Source organism: Podarcis muralis, chromosome 7 (assembly GCF_964188315.1).
Source record: "Podarcis muralis chromosome 7, rPodMur119.hap1.1, whole genome shotgun sequence".
Lineage (NCBI taxonomy): Eukaryota > Metazoa > Chordata > Lepidosauria > Squamata > Lacertidae > Podarcis > Podarcis muralis.
The window spans coordinates 65,655,059-65,680,446 of NC_135661.1; the positions used below are offsets into that span (position 1 = coordinate 65,655,059).

General features: G+C 44.6%; 1 protein-coding gene and 1 long non-coding RNA gene across 2 annotated transcripts; one reads left to right on the forward strand and one right to left on the reverse strand.

Annotated features, from left to right (window-relative positions):
• Positions 1 to 343: 343 nt before the first annotated feature.
• LOC114601530 (uncharacterized) lies at positions 344 to 9,094 on the reverse strand. The gene is made up of 3 exons (XR_003707777.2): positions 8,668 to 9,094; positions 1,250 to 1,320; positions 344 to 637 (listed from the first exon to the last, which is right to left on the reverse strand). It is a non-coding gene; the product is annotated as an uncharacterized LOC114601530 (long non-coding RNA).
• An 865-nt stretch (positions 9,095 to 9,959) lies between these two features.
• ZNF683 (zinc finger protein 683) lies at positions 9,960 to 21,841 on the forward strand. The gene is made up of 6 exons (XM_028738760.2): positions 9,960 to 10,152; positions 14,498 to 14,617; positions 15,103 to 15,355; positions 16,148 to 17,106; positions 18,345 to 18,473; positions 19,985 to 21,841. Exons 1-6 carry the CDS (start codon positions 9,994 to 9,996, stop codon positions 20,495 to 20,497), a joined length of 2,133 nt encoding a protein of 710 aa, XP_028594593.2. The 5' UTR covers positions 9,960 to 9,993; the 3' UTR covers positions 20,498 to 21,841.
• Positions 21,842 to 25,388: the final 3,547 nt, after the last annotated feature.

Sequence of the window (25,388 nt, forward strand, 5' to 3'; positions counted from 1 at the left end):
AATCCTAAAACTTTGCCACAAAAACCTTGTATGCACGAGCAATTAGGGATGAGGGAGAAGGTCACATCATTTTGCATTTAAAAGTGAACCTGCCTAATGTGTGCTTTCAGAAACAGTACGCAACCCGTAACACAGCAGTGCTTCAAAACCTGCACTTCTGCAAATTTTGCAATGCAGTTCTCCTGCCAAGTGTACAGAAATGTATACACTAGCAAAAATAAAATTATAAAATGCATTGTATTAGGAGGGAAAGCCTTGTGAAAATGTGTATATTAGTCAAAATTGCATATGGAAATAAGTTTATTAGGAGAAATTTGTGCAAAAATCCTGGTGAAACTTCATGAATGTTTTTTGTGTTGTTGTTTTTAATGCAAATTGTTGTGAAAATGTGGAGAACTGCATTTAAGATTGGAAAAATGAGAAACTCAGAGAATCAGAACTGATATCTTTGTCCACCAGTATCCTATGACCAATATCCAGTCTACAGTAAACTGCCGTATGGAAGCACCTCAGATGTTATGGTGTGTCCTCCTCAAGAGTTGCTGAGACTTTTTTGTTGTCCCCAAATACATAGGTGTCTTCTCCAAACAGTAGTGCCATGGGTAACTGAAATTGTTCAAATACCCCGATCGCAAAACTGTGAAAAGAAAGGAAAAATAAACAATTTTAAAAAGAGAAAAACTGCATGTAACAATAGAAAAATGTGGAATTGCAAACCAGGAGCAAGGTGGGAGGGGAGGTAAAGGAGATGGAAACTGGACAATGGAAATAAAATGGGTGGGATTGTTCATTTGTTTTAATTGCTCAGAAATAGATGGCCAACTATTTCCCTGTGGCTTTATTAACAGCTTGATCTGCAGACAATATTTTTAAAATAATAGGCTGTAAGCAACAAATTTCTACTCAGAGTAGACCTTTTAAAATTATTGGACCGAAGTTAGTCATATCCATTAATTTCAGTGGGTTTACTCTGAGTAGGATCCACTTTGGACACAACTCTCTTTTGTTTTGTAAATAGATACCAATCCATGGCAGCTAAGAATACACATATTAAAGTAAGAATGGCAATAAAAAAAATAAGTAAATAAGAAACAAAGGGTGCTTCCAAAGGGCAATTTATGGTGGACCAAGAGCTGAGCTAGATGGACCAATATCCTGACTCTGTATAAGGCATATTCCTGGGTTCCTAGAACAAAGCTGGATGAGTTAAAAAGACACTCAAAACTTTTTAAAAAGTGGTAACAATCACCTGTGAAGACATGTTGGGAAATGATGGTACCTCGCACTAGGGCAATGGTGTAGTACTGGGGAAATTTCTTGCTGTTGGGAGAGGGACACATTGTCACAAGAGAAAGCTCTGAACATCAAACAAAGCCATATGAATAGAATAGAATGCACAACTTTTGCACAGAATGGAATGCAGCAAATCAGGCAAAAAATGGCCAGTATTGCAGACATAGCCCTTTCCATTCCACACTCCCTGAAGGCATAACATACACTTCAAGGCTGCGTATATACACCATAAATTTAAATTGCACCCCTGTCTTTAACAATCCTGGGCGCTGCATCTTACTCCCCACTGTGCCACAGTTCTCAGAACCCTTAACAAACTACAGTTTCCAGGATTCTTGGGGTTGGGGTTGCTTTATTTTTTTAATCCGTAACTGTTGGGGAGAGTGGCAATTCGTGCAAAAGGCTTCATCTTGCAAAATATTCTTTGTCACAATAAGCCCTCAGCAAAGGCAGGGGAAAATCACAGTTTTTAAAGAATGAGAGAAAATAAGGAGCAAGCATCTGAGAGTAAGCCCCACTGAACTAAGTGGGACTTACTTCTGAGTAGAAAGGTATAAGAGTGTAGTATAAGAGGCAGGGGCTTATCTAGAGTCCCCAATGGAACAGCTGAAGCAGAATTTGAACCCAGCAATGCCATTATCAACTGGTGCTGATAGGAACTGGAGTCCAGCAACATTTGGAGGGGTGCAAGTCACCCACCCCTGACCTAAAAGCATTCCCTGTACTCTTCCCCCGCCCCGCCCCCAATTTCCCTAACGGAAATTGTTCCCTACACCCTGCAAGTTGCTATTAGTCTCTGGTGTGAGGAGAACACAGGTAGCCAGAGAAATAAAGCAAACTAATGCTTTATTTTCTGCATTATATAATGCAGAAAATATACTTTTCTTAATGCTTTAATTGTTGGTGGGAATGCAGTATGGAATTTATCTACTGACATGATAAGAGATATAAAAGAGTGTAAGCTCTCTCTTAACTTTACAGTATATCGTTAGACTTTTTGAGAAATGTAGTATCTGTAGTATTTCCTTTGGGATTAGTTTTGAATATATTGACATGTTAAAATTGAAGCAGCGCTTACAAATATGAGACATCAAACCTTGTGAGATGTGGCTACCTGTATCTTTTCCCAGCAGAGAGAGAAGCAGTTGGGGAGGAGTTTTAGTGGACAAATCCCCAAAGAGGAAAGTGTTATGTATTGAAGTTCTCACACTGGCCACCATGAGTATCATGTAGATAGTTTTCACTCAGGTCCACGTCTATTATTTTAGGCAGGAAACCCTGGGTTGTTGTTGCTACAATGTTGACAGCCGGCTGCCTATAAAAGCAGGCCGGCTGAGCTGTTTGCTGTTCAGTTCTGTTCCAGCTTACAAAATAAAGAGCTGCTTTGGAGAAATCACTGTGTTGTATCACATGTCTACCCACTATTGAACAGAAAGATCAGGAAGCAGTAGGCCCACCCCAAAGCATTTGCAGAGACAAACAGGGTTGAAAGGATCACATATTACCACCCCGATACCATCATAAGCACAAATTGTCATGAATGCACAACAAAAAGGACATCTGATGTGGGAGCTATCTTGTTCTGTAAATATTATGGAGGTTCTAGGAATCTATAATGATCACACGAGTAATGATATTTCTGAAACTAGGAAGAAAATCTACCTCAACTACTGATATAAAATAATTCATTTCCTATACCATAAACATAATAGATAGGAAAAATCTCTCCCCCATCTCTGCTCCCTGTTACAATCAGTCTTAAACCACCTTCCAAGAAAATGCAGATGGAATTCACTCAGTTCACACTGTAGAATTTACACAGAAGTAGGCCCACAACATAGTTCTCTTAATTTATTGTTTCCAGCACCGTTTTCCTCAATTTCCCCAAACTGCAGCCACTTACCACTTAGATTTTTGATTCGGTAAATGAAAAATACAGTGGGGAGGGGATAAATCTATTGATTTTTGCAGTTAGAGTGTTAACATGTCCCTGTTAATTCTCCCTGACCTCTCAGCAGCTTTCAATACCATTGACCATGGCATCCTTTGGGAGCGACTGTCCAAACTAGGGGTGGGTGGCATCACTTTGCGGTGGTTCCATTCCTGCTTGGATGGCTGTTTCCAGACGGTGTTGCTTAGGGAATGCTTTTCAACCTTGTGGAACCTTCAATGTGGGGTTCCACAGGACTCAATCCTATTCCCTATGTTGTTTAACATCTACATGAAACTGCTGGGTGGGGTTATCCAGAGGTTTGGAGTACATTGTCAGCAGTATGCTGATGTCAGTCAGCTCTATTTCTCCTTTACATCTGCAGTTGAGGCAGTGGAAGTGCTGGACTAGTGTCTTGCCTCAGTAATGGACTGGATGAGAGACAACAAACTGAAACCCAATCCAGATAAGACTGAAACACTGTTAGTGGCTGGTTCTCTAGACTGGATGGATGGGAGATCGCCTGCTCTTGATGGGGTTACATATCCTCTGAAGGAGGAGGTTCGTAGCTTGGGGGTACTCCTGGATCCTTTGCTGTCGCTTGTGGTTCAGGTGGCCTCAGTGGCCCGGAGTGCCTTCCATCAGCTTTGGTTGGTGGCCCAGGTACGCCCCTATCTGGACAGGGATAGCCTAACTACTGTTGCCTATGCTCTAGTAACCTCAAGGTTAGATTACAGCAATGTGTTATACGTAGGGCTGTCTCTGAAGATGGTTTGGAAACTTCAGCTAGTGCAGAATTCAGTGGCCAGGTTGCTCACTGGAGCAAGACGGTTTGAGCATATTACCCCAATCCTGGTCCAACTGCACTGGCTACCAGTTGGTTTCCGGGCCCAATTCAAAGTGCTGGTTTTGACCTATAAAGTCTTAAATGGCTCAGGACCGCAATATCTCAAGGGCCAGTGGCGTAGCGTGGGGGGTGCAGGGGGGCCCGGGCGCAACATCTGGGGTTAGGGCAAATCCACAGGTTAGGGGGCGCAAATCCATGGGTTAGGGGGCGCAAATCCACGGGTTAGGGGGCGCAAATTACTTGCCTTGCCCCGGGTGCTGACAACCCACGCTACGCCACTGTCAAGGGCTGCCTCTTTCCATGTGAACCTACCCAGACCGTGAGATCATCTTCTGAGACCCTCCTTCGTGTGCCTCCAGCTCGAGAGGTCTGGAGGGTGGCAACAGGCCTTCTCTGCAGTGGCTCCCTGTCTGTGGAATGCTCTCCCCAGGGAAGTTTGCCTGGTGCCATCATTATACACCTTCAGGAGCCAGGCAAAAACGTTCCTTCTTAACCAGGCCTTTGGTTGATTTGATTGACATCCTACGCCTTTTAAAATGTGGGGGTTTGGGGGGGGGAGTTTATTGGGTTGTTGTTTTTATTTTGATTGTGTATTTTGTGATTTTATATTTTGATTTTATTCTGTGAACCACCCTGAGACCTCCAGGTATAGGACAGTTTCTCTCCATTTCCCATTTTTGCAATCTTAAATTCATTTCTCCACATTTCCGCAATTTGCAAAAATTGGGGGTTTTTTAAGAAGAAAAAAAATCAGGAACATCTATCAGCATTTTATTGTTGATTTCTCTTTTTAAAAACCACATTTTTGTATGCAGTCTTGACTAATATACACATTCTGGCAAGCAATTTCCCCTAATATAATGCAGCTTTGTATGTTATTTCCACACATATATGCATTTTTATGTACAATTTTCCCCAGTTATATGGATTGTTGCACACATTGATTGGTTGGAGAACTGCATCACAAGATTTGGAAAACAAAGAATTTCATTGGATAGCGGTTCTTTGGTTTGTGTACTTGTTTGAGAATGCAAATTAGGTAGTTTCTCATTAAAATGCAAACAAAGTAACATTTCTGCCCCATCCCTAATAGTATGCAAAACTAGTCAAGTTAATTTGGCACCTCAGACAGGAAATCTCACAAAATAATAATTGTAATAATAGTCCATCAAACAGATAACAATTTGCTGCCCCTTTATAGCACCCACAAATCAGTTGCCTAAGAGGGCTGCCTCACTCTGTTTAACAGTAGGCCTAAAATGACTGAGACCATGTATGTGAGATGATTTTGAATGTTTGAAGTCTGCTAAACAGTATTATTTTTATTCTAGGAACACTTGAGGCACTGTCCTGGTGAGTAGTTACTTTCTCTGTTAAGCTTTTCCTCAACACTTCGCTCAACACTGCCCAGAAGCATGCAAGCTACTGTCACACTTTCCTCCACCTCGTACCCCCACCCCTCTGCCCCAATCTTTTACTGGAAATGTTACATATTTATTTAGTCCTCATCATGCTTTCTGTTGAATGCAAACCTTGCTGCTGCTGCTTAGCCATTTTCAACGAAAGTGCTGGAGGGTTGGCTGACTCCTGAGTAGTAAAAAAGAAACTACCTCAGACCTCTTAGCTGACACCACAGATGGGGAGTGGGAAATGGTGAGGATTCTTTTTTGTTGTATAACATTTTAGGCATGAAAACACTTGACGGCTTCAGAGTTTGTAGATGTTCTTTGCTGTGGGGTTCTCTAGCAATTCCCACATCAAAAGAGCAATTCCTTCGAGGGCAGTTATACTGTTTTGGATCTTTCTCAGCACCCACAGAGAGACCAGTGATTTCTAGGTACTTCTGCACCAGGAATTAAACATATTGGTTATAGCAGGCATAGGCAAACTCGGCCCTCCAGATGTTTTGAGACTACAATTCCCTTCATCCCTGACCACTGGTCCTGTTAGCTAGGGATGATGGGAGTTGTAGTCCAAAACATCTGGAGGGCTGAGTTTGACTATGCCTGGGTTATAACGTCAGGCTAGGACAAGGGAGACCTGGGTGCAGATCCCTACCTAACCACAGAGCCTACCAGGTGGATCTTGGGCCAGTCACTCTTGCCACACCCTCAGCATACATTTAAATCAAATTTTAAAACACAGCTTCCTCCAAAACAATCCTGGGGACTGTAGTTTACCCCTCACAGAGCTACAATTCCCAGCACCCTTAACAAACAGCAGTTCCCAAGGTTCTCTGGGGGACACTGCCTGCTTGAAAATGTTTGAACCTATCTCTCAACCCCAAGTACCAGCAAATGTATACAATAATAATAATAATAATAATAATAATAATAATAATAATAATAATATGTTGGCCTGTGGGCACATTTGGAATTTCAAGTGGGCCCTTTTCTCCTCGCTCCCTCAGATCATTTTCCCACTCCACCCCAAACAGAGAGACAGAAAGAGAGAAAAGACCTGCCTAAAAACTTCACTCTCTCAAGGGATCTGGGTAAAAGTTGGATCCAGTAATCTGAGTTTTGAAAAGCACCTACCACTGATAGAGGAAATGGGAAACAGTGCATTCAAAGCAGTATCATGCCACTTTGAACAGTCACTGCTTCCCCTATATAATCCTGGGAAGTCCAGTTTGTTAAAGGTGCTGACAGTTGTTAGGAGGCCTCTATTCTCATCACAGAGCTACAATTCTCAGTGATTTAACAATCAATTCCTCCTCCTGCGGTTCTCTAAAAATGCTAAGCATATTTACTACTTTTAGAAAATATAGCCATGACCAGTAGCTCCGAGCAAGCTTCTGTTGGTCAGGAAGCTTTAATTTCATCTTGATTTGGTTTCATTTCATTCAAACTGAAAACGTTTCATTCTTGGATGAGTTGGCTGATGGGCAATGCTAATTTCCACCAAGTGGGTCAGACAAAACCTCAACAGGCCACCTCCTGGTTCATGCCGGGGGTCAGGGCATCCCTCCTGCTGAGGCTGCTGCCGTTAACACTATCTTAGCCTTCTAAGTAGAGGGGCTACCAAATCCTCCATCTGGACCTGCTTTTTCTGCTGGGCGAAACAGGAACCATCTCCAGCTAATCCCCTGTAATCCCCTGCCACGTGATATCCTTGCAAAGTGCGTTTGCAAAAACATACTGTCAGAATCATATGCTGGTGGTGGTCCTGGGAAGTGATGGGAATGGAATGGTGAGAGCGGAAGGCCAGACAGGGCCACCATGGACTCCCTGCAGCCACACCAGAAAAAGGCAATTCAAAGTAAGTGCACATTTTTCATCTCTGTTTTGGGAGGCAGGAGGTGTGCATGTTTAGCAATCTGCACATTGTAAATGAGGACCAAGGCAGCCCAGTGGACAACACTTTGCCTCCTCTTTCATGGAACAGCAGAACTGATATGCCAGCTTAGCTTGTAACTCACACTGTCCTGGGGCAAACCGCAGTTTCTCTGCCTCGGTCCTCCAATCTGTGAAATGGGAATTGTTAGATGGCCTGCCCTTCTCGCAGAGCTTTTGTCAGAATGGATGAGATGCAGCTACACTCTGCTTCCTAGTAATAGTAGGGCTATAGAAATGGAAGTCCTTGTGTAAGAAATGAACTGAAAACAAAATCCAGTTTTGAAATAAATGAACTGGTTAACAAATTTTTGTTGTTGTACTATGGGGAAAACTGCTACTTTTATCACTAGGGAACTGCAAGCATGCCTCTAAGCATATGCTAAACTAGATGTAAGGTTAAGATTGCCAAGTGACCAAAATAAATAAATAAATAAATAAATAAATGGCATGGACTGCTCCTGTTCCTTTAAAAGTAACCCTGCGGAGGAAAAATCAGCAGAATAAGCTTTTCAGGGCATGGCAATAAATATAACCACCTGCTAATAGCAGTAGACCAGTTTGTTAGAGGCATAAGAACAGGAGCTGGTTAAAAAAAGTTACTAGAGGTAAACAAAAAAACACCCTTGCAGAAGGGGTATAATTGTAGTCTGCCTCTACGGATAGGATAAGATTCCCACCTATTTTTTGTTACTGGTTTATGAATTGAAACAGTGTTTATCAAACTGCAGACCAGGGACCATCAGTGGGCCTGGACCTCAGCACTGGAGCCTGTCCAGTGGCTTGTCACTCAGCCACCCTGCCCCAAATTACACCAGCAGCAGGAGCTCCCCACATGTGTAGTAGGAGTGGGAACTGGGTGTTGTACACACTGTACCTTTAAACAAAGCCAGCCCGACATTTTGGCACCTGAGGTGGACCCCAAAATGGCACATTGTCCTCCACTGTACAGTACCTGAAATCAGCAGGCTGGCCTAGGGGGTGCTGAGCCAGCTGTGGAGCAGCCAAAACTCTGTCCCCTCCAGCACCTCATTGCCAGAGTCCACAGACACCAGCATCTGCCACCTGAGGCAGCTGCCTTGCTCTGCCTAAATGATAGGGCCGGCCCAGCCCTAGTTTCCAATACTGCTCATGCAACCAGTCCAAAATCATGAATGAGAGCAAGATTTAATTAGATAAAGCAGCACTGTTCCCGAGTTCTTGGGTTGCATTTATCACAACAGTACAGAAGTGCACCTGCAGTTAGGATGGACACAACTTACCTGTTCATATGCTCTTCCTATGTAAACACTGGGGATCAGTAGCTCAGCGCCACTTGGACAGATATACCTTCAGAACCTGCAAAAGGCAGAGCAAGCAACAGATATCCATTTGTGAAGGTGGGTCACTCCCTGCCGACCTGCTGATTGAGCATTCATCCTGATTTTGCTTGCATAGAGGTTGCAGGGTGAATAGACAATGCTGGCCACTTATTTAGCATTTGTTTCGACTTGTTCACGATGTGACATCAAGCAAATGTTACCCCACACTTCCCAGTGCATTTATTCATCTCTTTTCTGGTCACGAAAAGCTCCAAATGGAAGTTGGGGGTGGGTAGGGAGAGCAGGTTTATCGCACAAGAGCACCAAAGCAACTCTAATTTCACTACCTGAATTTGCTGGTGTGTGACTGAATCCCACCAGAAAACTGTGACGGTCTGGAAGTGCCCACAGACAATAAATATGAACAAACTGTTTTCCGCTTCTCTTGTTCCCTTTATTTCTACCTCTGAAATTCCAAATTAGCTACAAAAATATGCATTGGTGTTATTTTCATTTCTTATGGGCTTTTATTTTACTTTTTTACTTTAAAAAACCACTTTAAATAACAAATAATTTGAGAAAGGGGTGAGATATTAGTGGGCAGCAGTGCTTCTCCCCCCCTAAAAAATGTTTAGGGGTACTCTCATTTTCCTACTCATATTGAAATACTGCCCCTCAGTGAGGCCAAACTTAGATTCACAAAATGTTTAGGGGTATGCGTATCCCTGCGCCCCCCCCCCAAAAAGCACTGGCAGGCAGAATGTGCCGAAGCATACTTAGGGATTGGCGAAACTGCCCCCCCCCCAGGGCGCAAGCCCAGGGGAGAGCCACAAAAATCACCTCTCAGGCATTGGAGTCCTCCCGACACCTGCAGTGACCTTGCCAGCACCTGCTTTGCCTGAATAGGGAATCTGCCAGGATTTCCAGCTGCTGCTGCTGCTGATGATGATGATGATGGAAAGGGGTCTTTGGAGCATCTTCCAGGCAGAGAGCAGCATGGGTGTCCCCATCTAGCCCCAAGGAGGCTCGTTCCTCCTGTTCAGACAACCTTGCCTGTTTCTCAGATTCTTTTTGGGGGGCAGGAGTTTCTCCAGTACAGCTCCTTGCCAAGGGTACAAGGCACCCTAGGCATGCCTCCGGGAATATGTGATTCCAGGAATTGTCACAGATCCCCCCCCGGTACCTAGACTTACCTATGTATTCCTGTGAAACCAACAAACAAATAAAATCCTTCACTCTTGTGCCAGGTTCTGTTCCCCATCCCGTGGCTGGATTGAGAGGAGAAGGATGAAGGAAGAGACCAGCATTCCATGGAGAGGGGAGGGTTTTGAGGATCAGTGTACCTACATTGTGAAGGACCAGCTGTACGAACCACACGCCAACCTTCCGCGAGCACAAGCCTCTTTGCCCCGGAACCTGGCCTTCCAGCGCAACAGCAACAATGAGGTAATGCCAGTGGCCAGCCCAGCAGGGTGGACCTTCCATTGTATGGTCTCCCGGACTGATTTGCACCCCTTCCTCTGTCCGCACACCCCAAGTGACACGGGATGGGGACGGAATTCGATTCAGTTCTCAAACCTACCTAATTCCAAAACAATCTGCAAACTGAAATGCAGCCATCCTTTGCAATGCACACTTTTTCAAACTGTGCAAGGGCAGTTCTCCTGCCAAATAATGTATGCAAAAATGCAAATACCAGAGTAGGGGTTCCCAAACTGTGTTCTATGGACCACTGCTTCATTTGTATTTGTAAAAATACAATGAGAAATCATGCAGCACCCCTACAATTGCTACAACAGGCAGAAAGATCATTAAGTGGCCTGCCTAGACCCTCAGGGATTTTCAGGTTGCCTGTGGGGTAGGGGAGAGAGAAGTATAGGAACCAGTGTACAAAGTTAAAATGCTGATTAGTGAAAACAGCATCCAAAAACGCATCATATTAAGGGAGCTTGTTTTGCAAAAATGTGTGTATTGTGCAAAATTGCATATAAAATGCATATAATAGGGGAAACTCGCACAAAAATTGCTGATCAATTTTCACAATAACATATTATATATATATCTCCAAATATATATATATACACACACACACACACACACACACAAATTGATGTGGAAATTTGGAGAACTGAACTTATACAAATGAGCAACTGAGAGAAATCATAACTGACATATTCACCCATCCTTGCAAGAGACAAAGCAATCCCTCCTCATTCTCTTCCAGCTACATTCCGGCCTCCCTCCCTCCCTCCCGCCCACCTGGCCAGCTTCGGTCTGACCATCCTCTATGACCTGGTCTGCACCACTGCCAGCCTCTACCATTTCCCCAGCCCCAGCCCTGAATGGGTACAGACTGTGGCAGGTCTTCGCAGGACTGGCAGAAGAACCGTGTCTGAAAATCCCTTCGCCTAGGTTTCCGAATCTTTAACAGATGCTCCTTGCACAGTTGTCATCTTTTTCTATGACTGCTGGAAAGGAAAGAGGGCTCCAGGCGTTGTGGAATTGACTGTAGGCATATGAGATGCAGAGTTAACAGCTTCTCTGCACACCCAGCTTCCTCTTGACAAAGTATGTGAGAGGGGAAGGGTGGTGTAGTATTTAAGGAGGGGTCACAAGTGGGTTCCTCACCCGCAGCTTGAGCCCGGCTTTGCATGCTAGCAGCATATCAGGCAGTGTGAGTCTCACTTCAGTCTGCATGCTCCAGGCAAGCTACTCCTTTGGGAGAGCCAGAGCTCAGTAGCAGAGCAAGTGCGTTGCATGCAGAAGGTCCTAGGTTCAATCCCTGACATCTCCTGGTCGGCTGGCATCCGCCTCTCTCAGGAGACAATGGAGGAATGTGCCTTTGGGGGTGAAGTCAAACAGGAGTTACAGTGGCTGTAAAGACTGATATGGGAGAGACATGCTTTTTTGCAGCTGGGGCAGATGAAGGCGGTCAGTTGTGCTGATGCAGGTGCACCATTGTGTTTCTTCTTTCTGTGCTCTTCCCTGTCTGAAGCCGTGGAGAGCTGCTGCCAGTCAGTGTAGACAACACCAAGTTAGATGGACAAATGGTCTATGTATAAGGTGCCTTTTGTGATGGCCTGGGACTCAGGCTTGGACTCGGAACCAGAGGAGACTCAGTCTGTACCGGATCCTTTGCCTCAGGCATCATCTGAACCAAGTCTGGGGCCTGATCCTGAAGAGTCCCTGTCTGCACAGGTTCCCCTGCAACAAACACCAGCTGGGCAGAGTCAGGGGCCTGAGCCTACCCTGGCTCCAGATGTGGGGATTACCTTGTTGCCTTCAGCTGGGCCATCACTTACAGCTGCTCCACTACCAGTTTGGTCAGGGGAGGCTGAGGCGGCCCCTGAGTCTAGTAACCCACCGAAGTCTCCCAAGCTGCAGAGACTAAGGTCTGAGAGAAGGAGAGACCTGAGTACTCACAGGAGGAGTGCTCGCCTTCAGGCAAAACACAGAGGTGAGTCACCGGGGGATCAAGAACAGCCACTACCCCGACAAAGATAAAAGGCTGTCAGACCTCGCCCCAGGTTGTGGGAGCAACATTGCTGTATGCTAGATTCTGCCTGAGATCCTGTACCTGTCCTTGCCTGGTTTCCTGCCTCGTGTCCTGCCTTGGCCCTGTCGGACTGACTCCCAGCAGAACCTTTGGATTCTGGACCGGTCCTGGACTGCGTTTCATGGGTTACCCCCAGGCCCAGCACACCTTTTTCTTTCTTTCATATTACCACACTTTTCCATTTACACCAGGGGTGCACAAGTTACCTGTTAATCACCTGACATTGCATTGATCTTGGGTGACCCATTTTCCCCTGCCCATGTGGTTTGAAATCCAACCACACAGGCCAAGACACAGCACAGCTTGTCATTGGTGCTTGCAATACCCTATATTCTTGCAAGCACTGGTAATTATGAAGATGATGATTTTACTGCTATGCTTTCAAATGCACTGGGGGTTTTTTGCAAGCACTATCAGATTTATATGCCTGTGTTTTCCTCCTCATTAGAAGGAGCTTCAAACAGTTTTTAAATGGTTGCAAAGGTGTTCTGGGGATTGGGGAGAGGTGTGTTGGTGACAACACAGGACACTGGCCAACTGGCCTCCTCCAAAGCCTGCTTTTCCTGATCCATGCATGCCAACAATTTGTCAAATGGGGTTTTCATAAATCACCCCCCACAATTCCCTACTGTATTTGTGGATACAGTAGACTGCTTCTTTTTACTGAAGGCTCAGATATCACACCTGTCTTGATCCTGAATTCAGGTGTCCAGCCAGGAAGGCATGGAAATCTTTCTCAGGATTTTGTCTTGCCTTCCCTGCATACTTGCTGCTCTTTGTGATGCTGCGGTTTGCTGATTTAAAAAAAAAAACACCCTCACAAGAGCAGCCTTGGCCAACCAGCACATGCTGTCTAGAGCTGATGGGAGTTGTAGTCCAAAACATTTAGAGGGCACCCTGTCAGCGAAGGCTGGGCAAAAGGAAACATGGAGCCCTCCCTGTCCCCACCCCTGCCAAGGCTGCAATGCAGAGGTGTGTGTTTTCCCGCCTGTGATTCTTAAAACCGACCAACCCCAACCGCATTGTCTCCAAACACAGAGAAAAGGCATTTGGCTATGTTCACAACCTTAAGAAGCCACTAGGGGGAAGCAGAAGCTGGAGAAAAAAAGAGGGCAGGTTTTATATTGGTTAAGCAATTTGTATACATAGGGTAATACATGGATTTTTAGAATCCATACAGGGTGCAAATTTCTTTTTTGAAGTGGCTTAACTGGAAGTCCCTCTTCCCAGGGAATCATAGCTCTGGGAAGGAATAGGAGTTTTCTCACATCTCTAAGCACCCTTAAGAGACTACAATTCCCAAGAGGTTGTTTTTTTTGAGAAGCCGTTACTGTTAAAAGTTGTACGGTACTGCTTTAAATGTATAGTGCAGATGGGACCTATAGCATAGATGTGCTGTGGAAAGGAAGTGGGATTAGAAGTAGGCACGCAGAACAAAACCCTACATTATAATGAGTCGGTTTATTGTCAACGCTGATTGGCAGTGGCTCTCTGTAGTTTCAACACAAGGGTCTTTTCCCAGCTCTACCTGGGGTTTGAAACTGGGGCTTTCTGCACGCAGAGCAGGGGTGCTTTACCACTTAGCCATGACCCCTCCATCAGCTTTGCTTCTTCTGTCTCGGTCAGGTCAGGAAGGTAGACAACAAGAGAGCCAGCGTGGTGCAGTGATGGCACAGGACGTGGGAGACCAGTACAATAAATTGTACAAGGGAACTTTCAAACTGCTAGATTGGCAGGAACTGAGAGCAATGGGAGCTCACCCCAAGAGGCTCAGTGGTTTAGACCACAGCGCCACCCATGTCCCATGCAGAGTAGATACTTGCATCCCAGTGCAAGTAGATAAATAGGTACCACTGTGGTGGGAAGTCATGCTGGCCACATGACTTGGAAAGCTGTCTGTGGACAAACGCTGGCTCCCTTGGTGAAAGTGAGATGAACGCTGCTACCCCAGAGTCACCTTTGACTGGACTTAACAGTCCAGGGGTCCTTTACCTTTACCTTACAAGGGAACTCTTCTTCCACCATGCAGAGGTGTTAATAGATTTAGGTTTCTGGAGCATTACATTACAAGTCTAAAATATTATGTTCCTGGTTTCTCTTGGTGTGCTCATGTGCATGAGTCTCTCCTGCCATAAAATATGTGTTTATAAAATCAGCCAAATATTAGCAGGTACAAATGAAGGAGATGAAGACTCAGGCCTGACTTGAATTGAGATAGTTTTGGTGCTTCTGTAGGTAATAGCTGTGATCAGCAGAGAGTATATCCCGCAAGGAACACGCTTTGGGCCGCTGGTTGGGAAGATCTACACCAGAGAGAATATCCCCAAAAACATGGATCAAAAGCACTACTGGAGGGTGAGTAACAGCTGCAAAAGACACAATGGCCCCTTTTGGCCAGATAAAATCTACAATGTATTTTTAAAAGTTATTTGTTTGTCTGTTTGCTATGTATCTGGAAACTTCAGATATTGTAACCCAATTGTGATCAAGGAGATGAAGGAGCAGCCCCTTTCTATACTTGGATGGGCGACACTTTGGTTAGGAAGAAGCAAAACGTCACAAAATGAGGAGTAAGCTTGTGAGTTCTCTTCATTAAGCTGCTTGGTGAAAAGCAGGGGTGTGGGGAGAAAGAAAAAAGCTGGCTTGATGTTTAAGCCACAGAAGTTTGCTTTTAATCAGTCGTAAGATGGAGTCTAGGAGGAGACGGCAGCCTTAAATGGATGAGGCTCAAGGAAGTATTAAGACTGTTGGGAGAGAGAAACGCAGAATAATTGGTCCCCCGTTAAAATATATATATGCCAGCAATTACCCAGATCTTCTTTCTCTTTCCCCTCCTCCAGGTTTTCTCTGCAAAAGGAGAGCTCTACCACATTCTTGACGTGAGTGACCCCGACTGCAGTAACTGGATGTGCTATGTGAATCCAGCTCCCACCCACCCAGCCCAGAACTTAATGGCTTGTCAGTGCAACCTGGAGATCTATTTCTATACCATAACACCCATCTTGGCTGGAGCTGAACTTTTGGTTTGGTACATGCATGGGGTACCTAGAGAATTCCAAAAATTGCTCTCAGGGGAGCTGGCAACTAAACCAGGTGAGGGCACTGTAGGTGGTGAACACCACACTTGTCAATAGGTTGAACAGCAACAATTCAGGCAAGGGCCATTTTGTTCCAGGACCAGCAGCATAAACACATAAATCTCCTCCTACTCCCCATCACCCAGCTACATATGCTGAGATGGGGAAAGTTCATTTTTGAGAAACAGACTCAGTTATAGCGACAGAGGAGAAAATCAATTTTATGTGCATTTTTAATTTGCAGTTCTCAGTGTGTCAGCTGAATTGCAGCTTTCCTTTGAAATGTGCACTTCTCTGAATTTTGTAATGTACTTTTCCCCAGTAATGAGTACAAAAGTGCATATACTAGGGTAAAGTGTGCATTAAAAATACATATGTTAGGGAAAAGAACATGCAAAATGCATTCTATTAGGATAAATTGCTTTGCAAAAACGTGTGCCTTTGGAAAAATTTCAAACAAAAATGTCTGAGGAACTGGAACCAAAATGCTGGTTGATTTTCAAAAGGACTTTTTATATTGCAATCTGATGTGGCAATGTGAAGCACTGGATTTAAGACTGGGGGAACTATTAATCCATCTTTACTCAGAACTAGTTTGTCTCATAGAATCTGAAAAGAGGTTTTAAAAATATATATTTGGCATTCTTCATTTCTTTCTTTTTTAAAAAAAAGAGGTGATGATTGCGGAAGATATATTTAAAGTTTGTCAGATATTTTTTTACTGTTGTATTTCATTTCTCTAAGTTTCATAAATACGTTTCAAGATAAAGAGCAACAATTAAAAGCAGATTTGCTTCTTACTCTGCAGAGTATCTAATCTCAAGGGATTTCCTGGTGCAGCCCTTCCCTGAGAAAGTCAGTAGACCACCACAGAATGCCTCCAAAGATGACCAAAAATGCACAGCTATTTACACAAAGATAGACAAGGACGAGGAAGAGATAATTGATGTTGAAGAGCTAGAACAAGACATGCCGCCAAGGAAGACAGCAGAAAACCAAAAAGTGGATTCAAAGGCACAGACCCCTGGGAGCATGCAAGAACAGGCCACAAAGCTTAACTTTCCCCAGAATGCATCCAAGGAAGAAGTTGCTTCTGAGAAGCCTGGTCTTCCAAGCCAAAGAGACATGGGCCCAGAGAGACAGTATGGCCCCAGTTGCTACCCATACAACGCAACTACCTCGCTCTGGAAGGAAATTCCGCTCCATCTCAGTAACCCGTCTTCCTCCTGCTCAGAGTGCCAGCCAAGGAGCAACCTACCCCAGGCTTATCACTATGCCTGCAACACCTCAGCTGCCCACCACCCCACATCTCTACTGGCCCCTCAGACCTTCTCATTTCCATTTGAATTGCCTCTAACAGGTCCTAGAGAAATCACATCCCTAAAGTTGTCTTCCCTGGGGAAAAGGCGACCTCCCTCTCCAGCGATGTCTCAAGCTGTCTTCCCTCCCCTCTTGCCACATGGAAAACAAGTGGACCAGAAACCACCAAATCGTTTCTCTTCCCTCCACACCAGGATCTTCTCATTTCTGGACTCTGACCAAGGGCACCCTGCCATTTCATGTGGCTCCGTAGTTCAGCAGCTGAAAGCTCCCTCCCAGCTTGCCTGCCAGGATGAGACCATCAACCTCAGTACGCCAAAGACCAACCCACCAGATTCCCAGGAAAGCAGCAAGTCTGCAATGTACCCTCTGGGGAAGAAGAATGGCAAAATCAAATACGAGTGCCATATCTGCTCCAAGAGCTTTGGGCAGCTTTCTAATCTCAAGGTACATCTGGAGACATCCAGTTGAGAACAAATTCATACCAATTATCCTCCCCATCCAGAATTGTCTAATCCTCTCTCCACATCCTACATGATGCCCTAGATCTGTTTCCTGAAGGTCTGGGCATGGTGACTAAATAGCATTTGCAAACAGCTGGCAAGTACCAGTTTGTACAGTTTGTACCCAGCTGCGCACCCGCCCTAGCCACTTGCTCCACCCATGTGCAGTTGCAGTCTAGGTGTCTATACCTGTGTTAACACTAGACTTTCCATTGTGACACTGTGTTTGACTATGGCTGCAGAATTTTATTTTGGGATCAGAATTATGAGATGGGGTTGCAGACATAGTCCAGTAATATGCTAGGGGTGTGGGTGGATGGGTGGGTGTAGTAAGGGTTCATTCAGGTGTGTGCTCAGTATACCCAGTGCCGGATTTACATATAAGTTAAACAAGCTAAAGCTTAGGGCCCCACTATCTTGGGGGCCCCCCAAAAAAATTAAAGGGAAAAAACCTGGATGTACATTTCCAAAATATCAGATAAAAAACAAATAAAATTATGTTCAAATGGCTTTAGATACCTATTAGGTCCATTTAATTACCATATAACATATATTCAACACAAAAAACAGTGACAATTTGTTGTTGACAAAGGACAGCTGGACATATAAAGGGCCCCATTAACTTCAGTAGCTTAGGGCCCCATCAAACTTAAATACGGCCCTGAGTATACCTTATTGAAGTTCACATTGTGACTACCCTTAGATTCTCCGTTAGTGGAGACCAGCTTGGTAGATGGGTTTTGGCTGAAAAAAGGCAGGGAACTTCAAAATGGTGTGGAATAATAGCATTTTTCTTTATTTCCACTCTTTCCTGATGCACTGGGTGTGGCATACCCTTCATTGCAGATGGAGATTCTTTGTCTTCAACCTTGCTCTTCTTTTGGGGGAAGACACATAACTCAGTCGCAGGGGATCTGCCCTGTTTGCGCAAGATCCCAGGTTCAATCCGAGGCATTGCTAGGTAGGGCTGGGAATGTTCCCTGCCTAAAACCCTGGCCAGCCGCTGCCTGTCAGCTAGATGTGCCACTGGTCCAATTCAGTATTAAAGCAGCTTCCTCTGTTCCGAACCACAACTGAACCCTTTTGTTCCCTTCTCTATGTCTCTCATTCTTAAAGACACCCTTTTAGGCACCCCTTTTTCCATCCCTTCCAAGCTCACACTGAACTGTCCTCCTCCTACAGGTCCACCTGAGAGTGCACAGTGGCGAGAAGCCCTTTCAGTGCCAGGTCTGTAAAAAACGTTTCACCCAGCTGGCTCACCTGCAGAAACACCATCTGGTGCACACAGGCGAGAAGCCACACAAGTGCCTGGTAGGTGGCACTTTTCTTTCCTCATTAAAAGGCCAGGTGAAGTGGGGGAGAGACCATTTGGTCCCTTGGAGATATGCGTGTGTGGAAAGGTTACAGCGTTTGGGGCTTTGGGGGGAAATGGTGCTTAAGGAGGAAAGTTATAGTGATATAAATTTATACATGGAGTGGAGCGGGAGAAGTTTTTTCTCCTTCTCCCAATAGTCAATATGAATTTGTCCAAACCATAAGGCTGGAACTATGGAGCGGGAAGCTGTTCTCTGGTCCCTCAATACTGGAAACACAGTTGGTAGATTCTAGGGCCAGGGCCTGGGATAGTGTCTGTCCAACTGGTTCACTTTCACACAGGCCATCAAATCATACTTAATTTTATCATTGGCTTATTAGGCATATTAATATTTCAATATCTAAGTGTAAGAAATTCTTTTATCATATGTGATTATTGTATTTGTGTGTTGCATTTTAATTTGATTTACAGTATCCATGGCTTTTTTAAAAGTTCTATATTTGTACACGGCTTTGGTTGCATTACAGTGCAGCAGGAAATAAAAGTCTCAGCAGGCAATAGAAACCTACAAATTATCATCCCCATCCAAGTACTAACCAGGCCTGACCCTGCTTAGCTTCCGAGATCAGACGAGATCGGGCGTGTTCAGGGTAGTATGGCCGTAGACAACAAATTATCATGCAATTCACCAGTGATTCATTGGGGCCACACTGAATTTGTAAGCAATTAGGACTAGAAACCAAAAGGAGAAAGCTTCTAATTAAAGTCATGTGGGCCTTATTTCTTCGTATGGCCACAAGGAAAGGCACTGCTGAATTACACTATACTCAGAGCTTGGAAACTTTAAAAAGAAACTAGTTCAAAATCAACATGTCCAAAAGGGAACAGTCATGAACATCCCTTTACAAAACAAACCAGTTCAATTCACAGTTCAATTCAAGTTGATCCAAATAATCCTTGCTCATTTTTTTCCTTCATTCAGAATGTTATAAGTCGCTGCACTGAAGTATAAAACACAGTGGTACCTCTGGTTAAGAACTTAATTTGTTCCGGAGGTCCGTTCTTAACCTGAAACTGTTCTTAACCTGAGGTACCACTTTAGCTAATGGGGCCTCCTGCTGCCGCCCTGCTGCAGCCGCGCAATTTCTGTTCTCATCCTGAAGTAAAGTTTTTTACTTTCAGGTATAGTTCAGAGATTTCTGAACTAATTCCGTGAGTATTATTAAACCAAACTAGTTCATTCTGAGCCCTGGCTCTATTAAGCACTATGAGGAAATCACCATTTTTAATTCCGCTTCCAGCTGATTGTTGGAAAGCAGCACCTCAGTGATGCTAAAGAGCTCCTAGCAGGCTGCTCTTCTGAAGTTTGACAAGTAAAGGAGCAAGCTCAAGGCTTAATATGAACCGCAGCGTTCTGGAAATTAAGCACAGATGAGCCAGTCTAGGGCTTTCTCTGTCCCATAATGCACCAGTGCCTGGGCTAACAAGAAACCAATCTCTCCCCTAGGTCTGCCCCAAACGCTTCAGCAGTACCAGCAACCTCAAAACCCATCTCCGCCTGCACTCTGGGATAAAGGCTTATGCATGCTGCCTATGCCACAGCCGTTTCACCCAGCACATCCACCTCAAACTCCACCAGCGCCTCCACGATCACCAGCGCCTACACCACTGCCCCCGCTGCCGCAAGACCTACATCCACTGGGTTAGCCTGGAGGTGCACCGGCGGGGGTATTGCCCGCTTAACCCGTGTGCCAACTGCTCGCCTGCCCAGCTCTGCTATTTCAACGACATGATTGACCGCTTTGACTTCAGCCCGCATGCCGACCAGCTGGAGGAGGGAGAGCCTGATCCTGTCAGAGCTGCTGTGCTAGTGGAGGCCATCATCCTGAGGGAAATGGTGGCAGCTGGTCAGCACAACGCCCTCTGCTCACCAAGCCCCCACAGGCAGTTTGCGTTCTTCCCAGCGATGAGCTACACCCTTTGTTTTAAGAGAGAGTCTTTGCCGACACAACCAGCCTAAATGTTGGGCTCACGGCTGCCCTGCCAGTCTGTGAGTAACAGGCAGGATGGAAGCCTGCTGACTGCGTACACGCCATATACAGTGGTACCTCGGGTTACGAACTTAATTCATTCCAGAGGTTCGTTCTTAACCTGAGGCGTGCTTTTGCTAATGGGGTCTCCTGCTGCACGCACACATCCCGGGACAAAGTTAGCAACCATCAGCACCTGCCATATTTTTCGCTCTATAAGACACACCAGACCACAAGACGCACCTAGTTTTTGGAGGAGGAAAACAAGAAAAAAAATATTCTGAATCTCAGAAGCCAGAACAGCAAGAGGGATCGCTTGCTGTTCTGGCTTCTGTGATATCTGTGCAGCCTGCATTCGCTCCATAAGACGCACACACATTTCCCCTTACTTTTTAGGAGGGAAAAAGTGAGTCTTAAAGTGCAAAAAATACGGTACTTCCAGGTTAGCGGAGCTCATAGCCTGAAGCGTTCGCAAGGAGGATGGTTCGTAACCAGAGGTATTACTGTACGTATTTAACAAACATTTAAAGCACATGACTTGACTTTCCCCAAAGAATTCTGGGAATTGTAGTTTGTTTGTTTGTTTGTTTGTTTGTTTGTTTGCTTGCTTGCTTGCTTGCTTGCTTGCTTGCTTGCTTGCTTGCTTGCTTGTTTTTAAAGGGCACTGGGAATGGCAACTCTGTAAACTACTGTTTCCAGGGTTCTTTGGTGAAAATGTGTCTTAAATGTATGGTGTCTACCTAGCCATTAACTCTGGAAATAACTCCCAAGAGGCGTGCCTTGAACCAGCCTTGGTGGTTCTTGTTAGTGATGATGCCATTGAAACCCTTTTTTCTTTTGCCAGGCCTTTTAAGTGTTTGGGGTTTTTAATGTTGCCGTTTTACCTTATTGTATCGCTCAGCTATGTCTTGTTTTATTTCAGTTTTTATTATTTCCATGTTTTTTATTGCTTATAAATTGTGATTATTCTCCTATTGTATGCTACTCTGAGAGTCTTTGCTGAAATGTGGGCTATAAATAGCCCAAATAAATGAAAGAATTGAGCTGATCCAAGACATTTTGCCCCACCCATGACTGGCATGCTCCTCCTCCCTGGTTCCCCATGAGGAAACCATTTGTGCTGGGAAATGGTCCCGACCCCTGAATTAGAGGATATACAGCAGTCACGAAATTAAAAGACGCCTGCTCCTTGGGAGAAAGGCGATGGCAAACCTAGACAGCATCTTGAGAAGTAGAGACGTCACCTTGCCAACAAAGGTCCGTATAGTTAAAGCCATGGTTTTCCCAGTAGTGATGTATGGAAGTGAGAGCTGGACCATAAAGAAGGCTGGTCGCCGAAGAATTGATGCTTTTGAATTATGGTGCTGGAGGAGACTCTTGAGAGTCCCATGGACTGCAAGAAGATCAAACCTCTCCATTCTTAAGGAAATCAGCCCTGAGTGCTCACTGGAAGGACAGATCGTGAAGCTGAGGCTCCAATACTTTGGCCACCTCATGAGAAGAGAAGACTCCCTGGAAAAGACCCTGATGTTGGGAAAGATGGAGGGCACAAGGAGAAGGGGACGACAGAGGATGAGATGGTTGGATGGTGTTCTTGAAGCTACCAGCATGAGTTTGATCAAACTGCGGGAGGCAGTGGAGGACAGAAGTGCCTGGCATGCTCTGGTCCATGGGGTCACGAAGAGTCGGACACGACTAAACGACTAAACAACAACAACAACAGGCCTAGGACTTTACCCCACACATCTAAAAATGCTTTAATTTCTCTTGGCCTTCTGGTATTGAGGCATGGGTAGCATGGCACAAGGAGATTATGCCTTGCTTTACAGGAAAAGTCCTGACTTTTTTAACTGCTAATTTTTTTGTTATTTAGGCAAGTCTACACAGATACGTAAGGTCAGCGTGTATTTTAACATGCAGTTTTATTTTATAATGCATGTTTTTAACTGTTGGTTTTATTGATATTTTGATTTTTGTTCGTTTCTTTAGGTTAGCTTCATTTCAACTTTGGACTTTTATTGATAATTTTAATGTATATTTTATGTAAACTGCCTGTAGGTTTATACAATAAAGTAGCTTCTAAAGTCTGTTAAATAAATACACATATAGATGACTAATCCTCCACACCTGCCCCCTGGTGTTGAGAAGTATCCAAGAGTCAAAATAAATGCAAAATAAAATAAATCCATGATTGCACCTCTCAACTGCTTTTAAAGCAGCTACGGTGAGACAGGGAGGCAAACTGGATCAGCAACATTTGTGGAGGGGTGTGTGAAATTCAGCCCTCATTCTACTTGCTCTGTTTTTCATTAAGTTGTTTCCCCTCCTCTCTCAGCCCTGCTTGGCTTAACATCCAGCCAGATTAAGTTTTCTGGAAAATGCAGCTCATTGTTCTGTGACACTTTGGCTAGTCCTAAACTGTTGCCTGACCATGAGTGAATTTTAGATTCTTTCCCCCTGCCCGCCCCATAGACCAACACAGCTTCCTTTGCTTTTGTGTGTCCAATTCAGAAAGGACTCTTACTACTACTCCCACACACACTTCCCCCTCTGAAAATATCTGTCACTAAACAAGCTCTAATTTCCAAAAAAATCCTGTATGTTCACATCCATGTCATGCATTTAAAAAAACTCACATATCACTTTAACAGTCATGGCATCCCCCCTGCAAAGAATCCTGGGAATTGTAGTTTAAGGGTGCTGAAAGGAGACTTCTCACAGAGCTACAATTCCCAGCCCAGCCCAATAAACAAATTACAGTTCCGTTGTTGTATTATTATTATTATTATTAAATTGTTAGTCACTTTATCTTGCCCAGGGCAACCCAAAGCAACTTACAACCAAATAAACAGACAATTTGAGGGAAGCCATGGCTGTTCAAGTGGTTTAAAGGTAAAGGTAAAGGGACCCCTGACCATTAGGTCCAGTCGTGACCGACTCTGGGGTTGTGGCTGAGTGGTTGAGTTGTTGGGTTGGGTTGTGGGTTGGGTTGGGTTGAGTTGTTGGGTTGGGTTGTGGGTTGGGTTGGGTTGAGTTGGGTTGTGGGGTGGGGTGGGGTGGGCTCATCTCGCTTTATTGGCTGAGGGAGCCGGTGTACAGCTTCTGGGTCATGTGGCCAGCATGACTAAGCCACTTCTGGCGAATCAGAGCAGCACACGGAAACACCGTTTACCTTCCTGCTGGAGCAGTACCTATTTATCTACTTGCACTTTGACGTGCTTTTGAACTGTTAGGTTGGCAGGAGCAGGGACTGAGCAACAGGAGCTCACCCCGTCGCGGGGATTCGAACCACCAACCTTCTGATCGGCAAGTCGTAGGCTCTGTGGTTTAACCCACAGCGCCACCTGCGTCCCACTCAAGTGGTATAAGAGAGCTTTAAATGTATGGTGTGGCTGTGACCTTGTTTTCCTCGCACAGATGGAGTTTTGTATTTCTTCACCAGAGCTTTGCTGGTCAAAGTCCTGTTCAGCAAGAAATCTTTGTTATGATGAGATGCATCAATTTGATACCCTGTTGTTGTTGTTGTTATTCCATAGTATTTACAGTGTGCAGTGCTTCACAGAATGCAAGAGGCTAGTTGCCTGTCTAAAGATCTTACAATCTCTAAAATTCAACATGGGAGGCAGGGGAAATAATATGCATTTTTTTCTGCTCCACTTGATTAGGATTAGTTACATAGGGTGTGGAGAATAGGCGTTGTGCCAAAGGCTTGATGGGAAACGTGGGTTCAAAGTAGGGCTTTAAATGAAGTAAGAGAGAGGTGTCATCACACAGGTGTTCTGGAAGGCTGCTCCAAACATATGTGGCAAAGAAGGAGCCGGATGCCTTTGAAAAGTGAAAGGTGGGAGCAAAGTGTCTGAGGATTAGGGATGGAGGAATCAATCCATTTCAGTTTCTTGGCTTATTCCTGTTTCTCATTTTTCTAGTCTTAAGTCCAGACTGAGGAAGAGAGATGCATAGGTGGAAGGATGAGAGAGAGAGAGAAGAGACATGAAGGCGAATGGTTTCAGTTTTAGCACTAAAATTGCTTTACAGTGGTACCTCGGGTTACATACGCTTCAGGTTACATACGCTTCAGGTTACAGACTCCGCTAACCTCGGGTTAAGAGCTCTGCTTCAGGATGAGAACAGAAATCGTGCTCTGGCGGCGCGGCAGCAGGAGGCCCCATTAGCAAAAGTGGTGCTTCAGGTTAAGAACAGTTTCAGGTTAAGAACGGACCTCCGGAACGAATTACAGTAAGTACTTAACCTGAGGTACCACTGTATTGAAATCTGAATGATCTGTTTATAATACTAAGAACCCATCTACAAGCTTCCAAAGAATGAACTCCAAAGCTAGAAAAGCAAGAGGACGGGAGGATGCGGAGGGTCTGGAATAGTCAGGATTTGGAGGGAAGGAGGCCAGAATCACCCATAAGACCATCAGAGTGAGGCAAGTGGGCAAATGAGAGACCCCCAAAAGCAGAGGGCAGCAATGGTGGCTGTCTCAGAAGTAGGGAGAAGAGAAATTTGATTAAGTTTGCATTTCAAGGTGAAGCTACCTAATTCACACTTTCTGAAACAATATGGGGATCAAAACACAGCCATCTTTGAAATGTGAATCTGTGAATTCAGCAACATGGTTCTCCAGCTAACTAATACAAAAATGCACATGATAAGGTAAAATGTGCATAAAAATGCATATATTAGTGAAAATAACACACACATATTATTTGTAAAAATGTGTCTGGTAGGCAAAAGTGCATACAAAAATATGTATATCAGGATTTTCATGAGGACTTAAATTTTTTTACAGACTGATGTAAAAATGTGGAGACCTGTCCTGAACTTAGTATTGGGAAATAAGAAACAGAGAGGAAACTGAAACTGACACATTCACCC

Excerpts from the sequence above, each read along its gene's own strand:
- ZNF683 (XM_028738760.2), top strand. The coding sequence starts at position 9,994 with ATGAAGGAAGAGACCAGCATTCCATGGAGAGGGGAGGGTTTTGAGGAT. Across the intron at positions 14,618-15,102 it reads ATCAAAAGCACTACTGGAGG|GTTTTCTCTGCAAAAGGAGA; the intron begins GTGAGTAACAGC and ends CCCCTCCTCCAG. Across the intron at positions 17,107-18,344 it reads GGCAGCTTTCTAATCTCAAG|GTCCACCTGAGAGTGCACAG; the intron begins GTACATCTGGAG and ends CTCCTCCTACAG.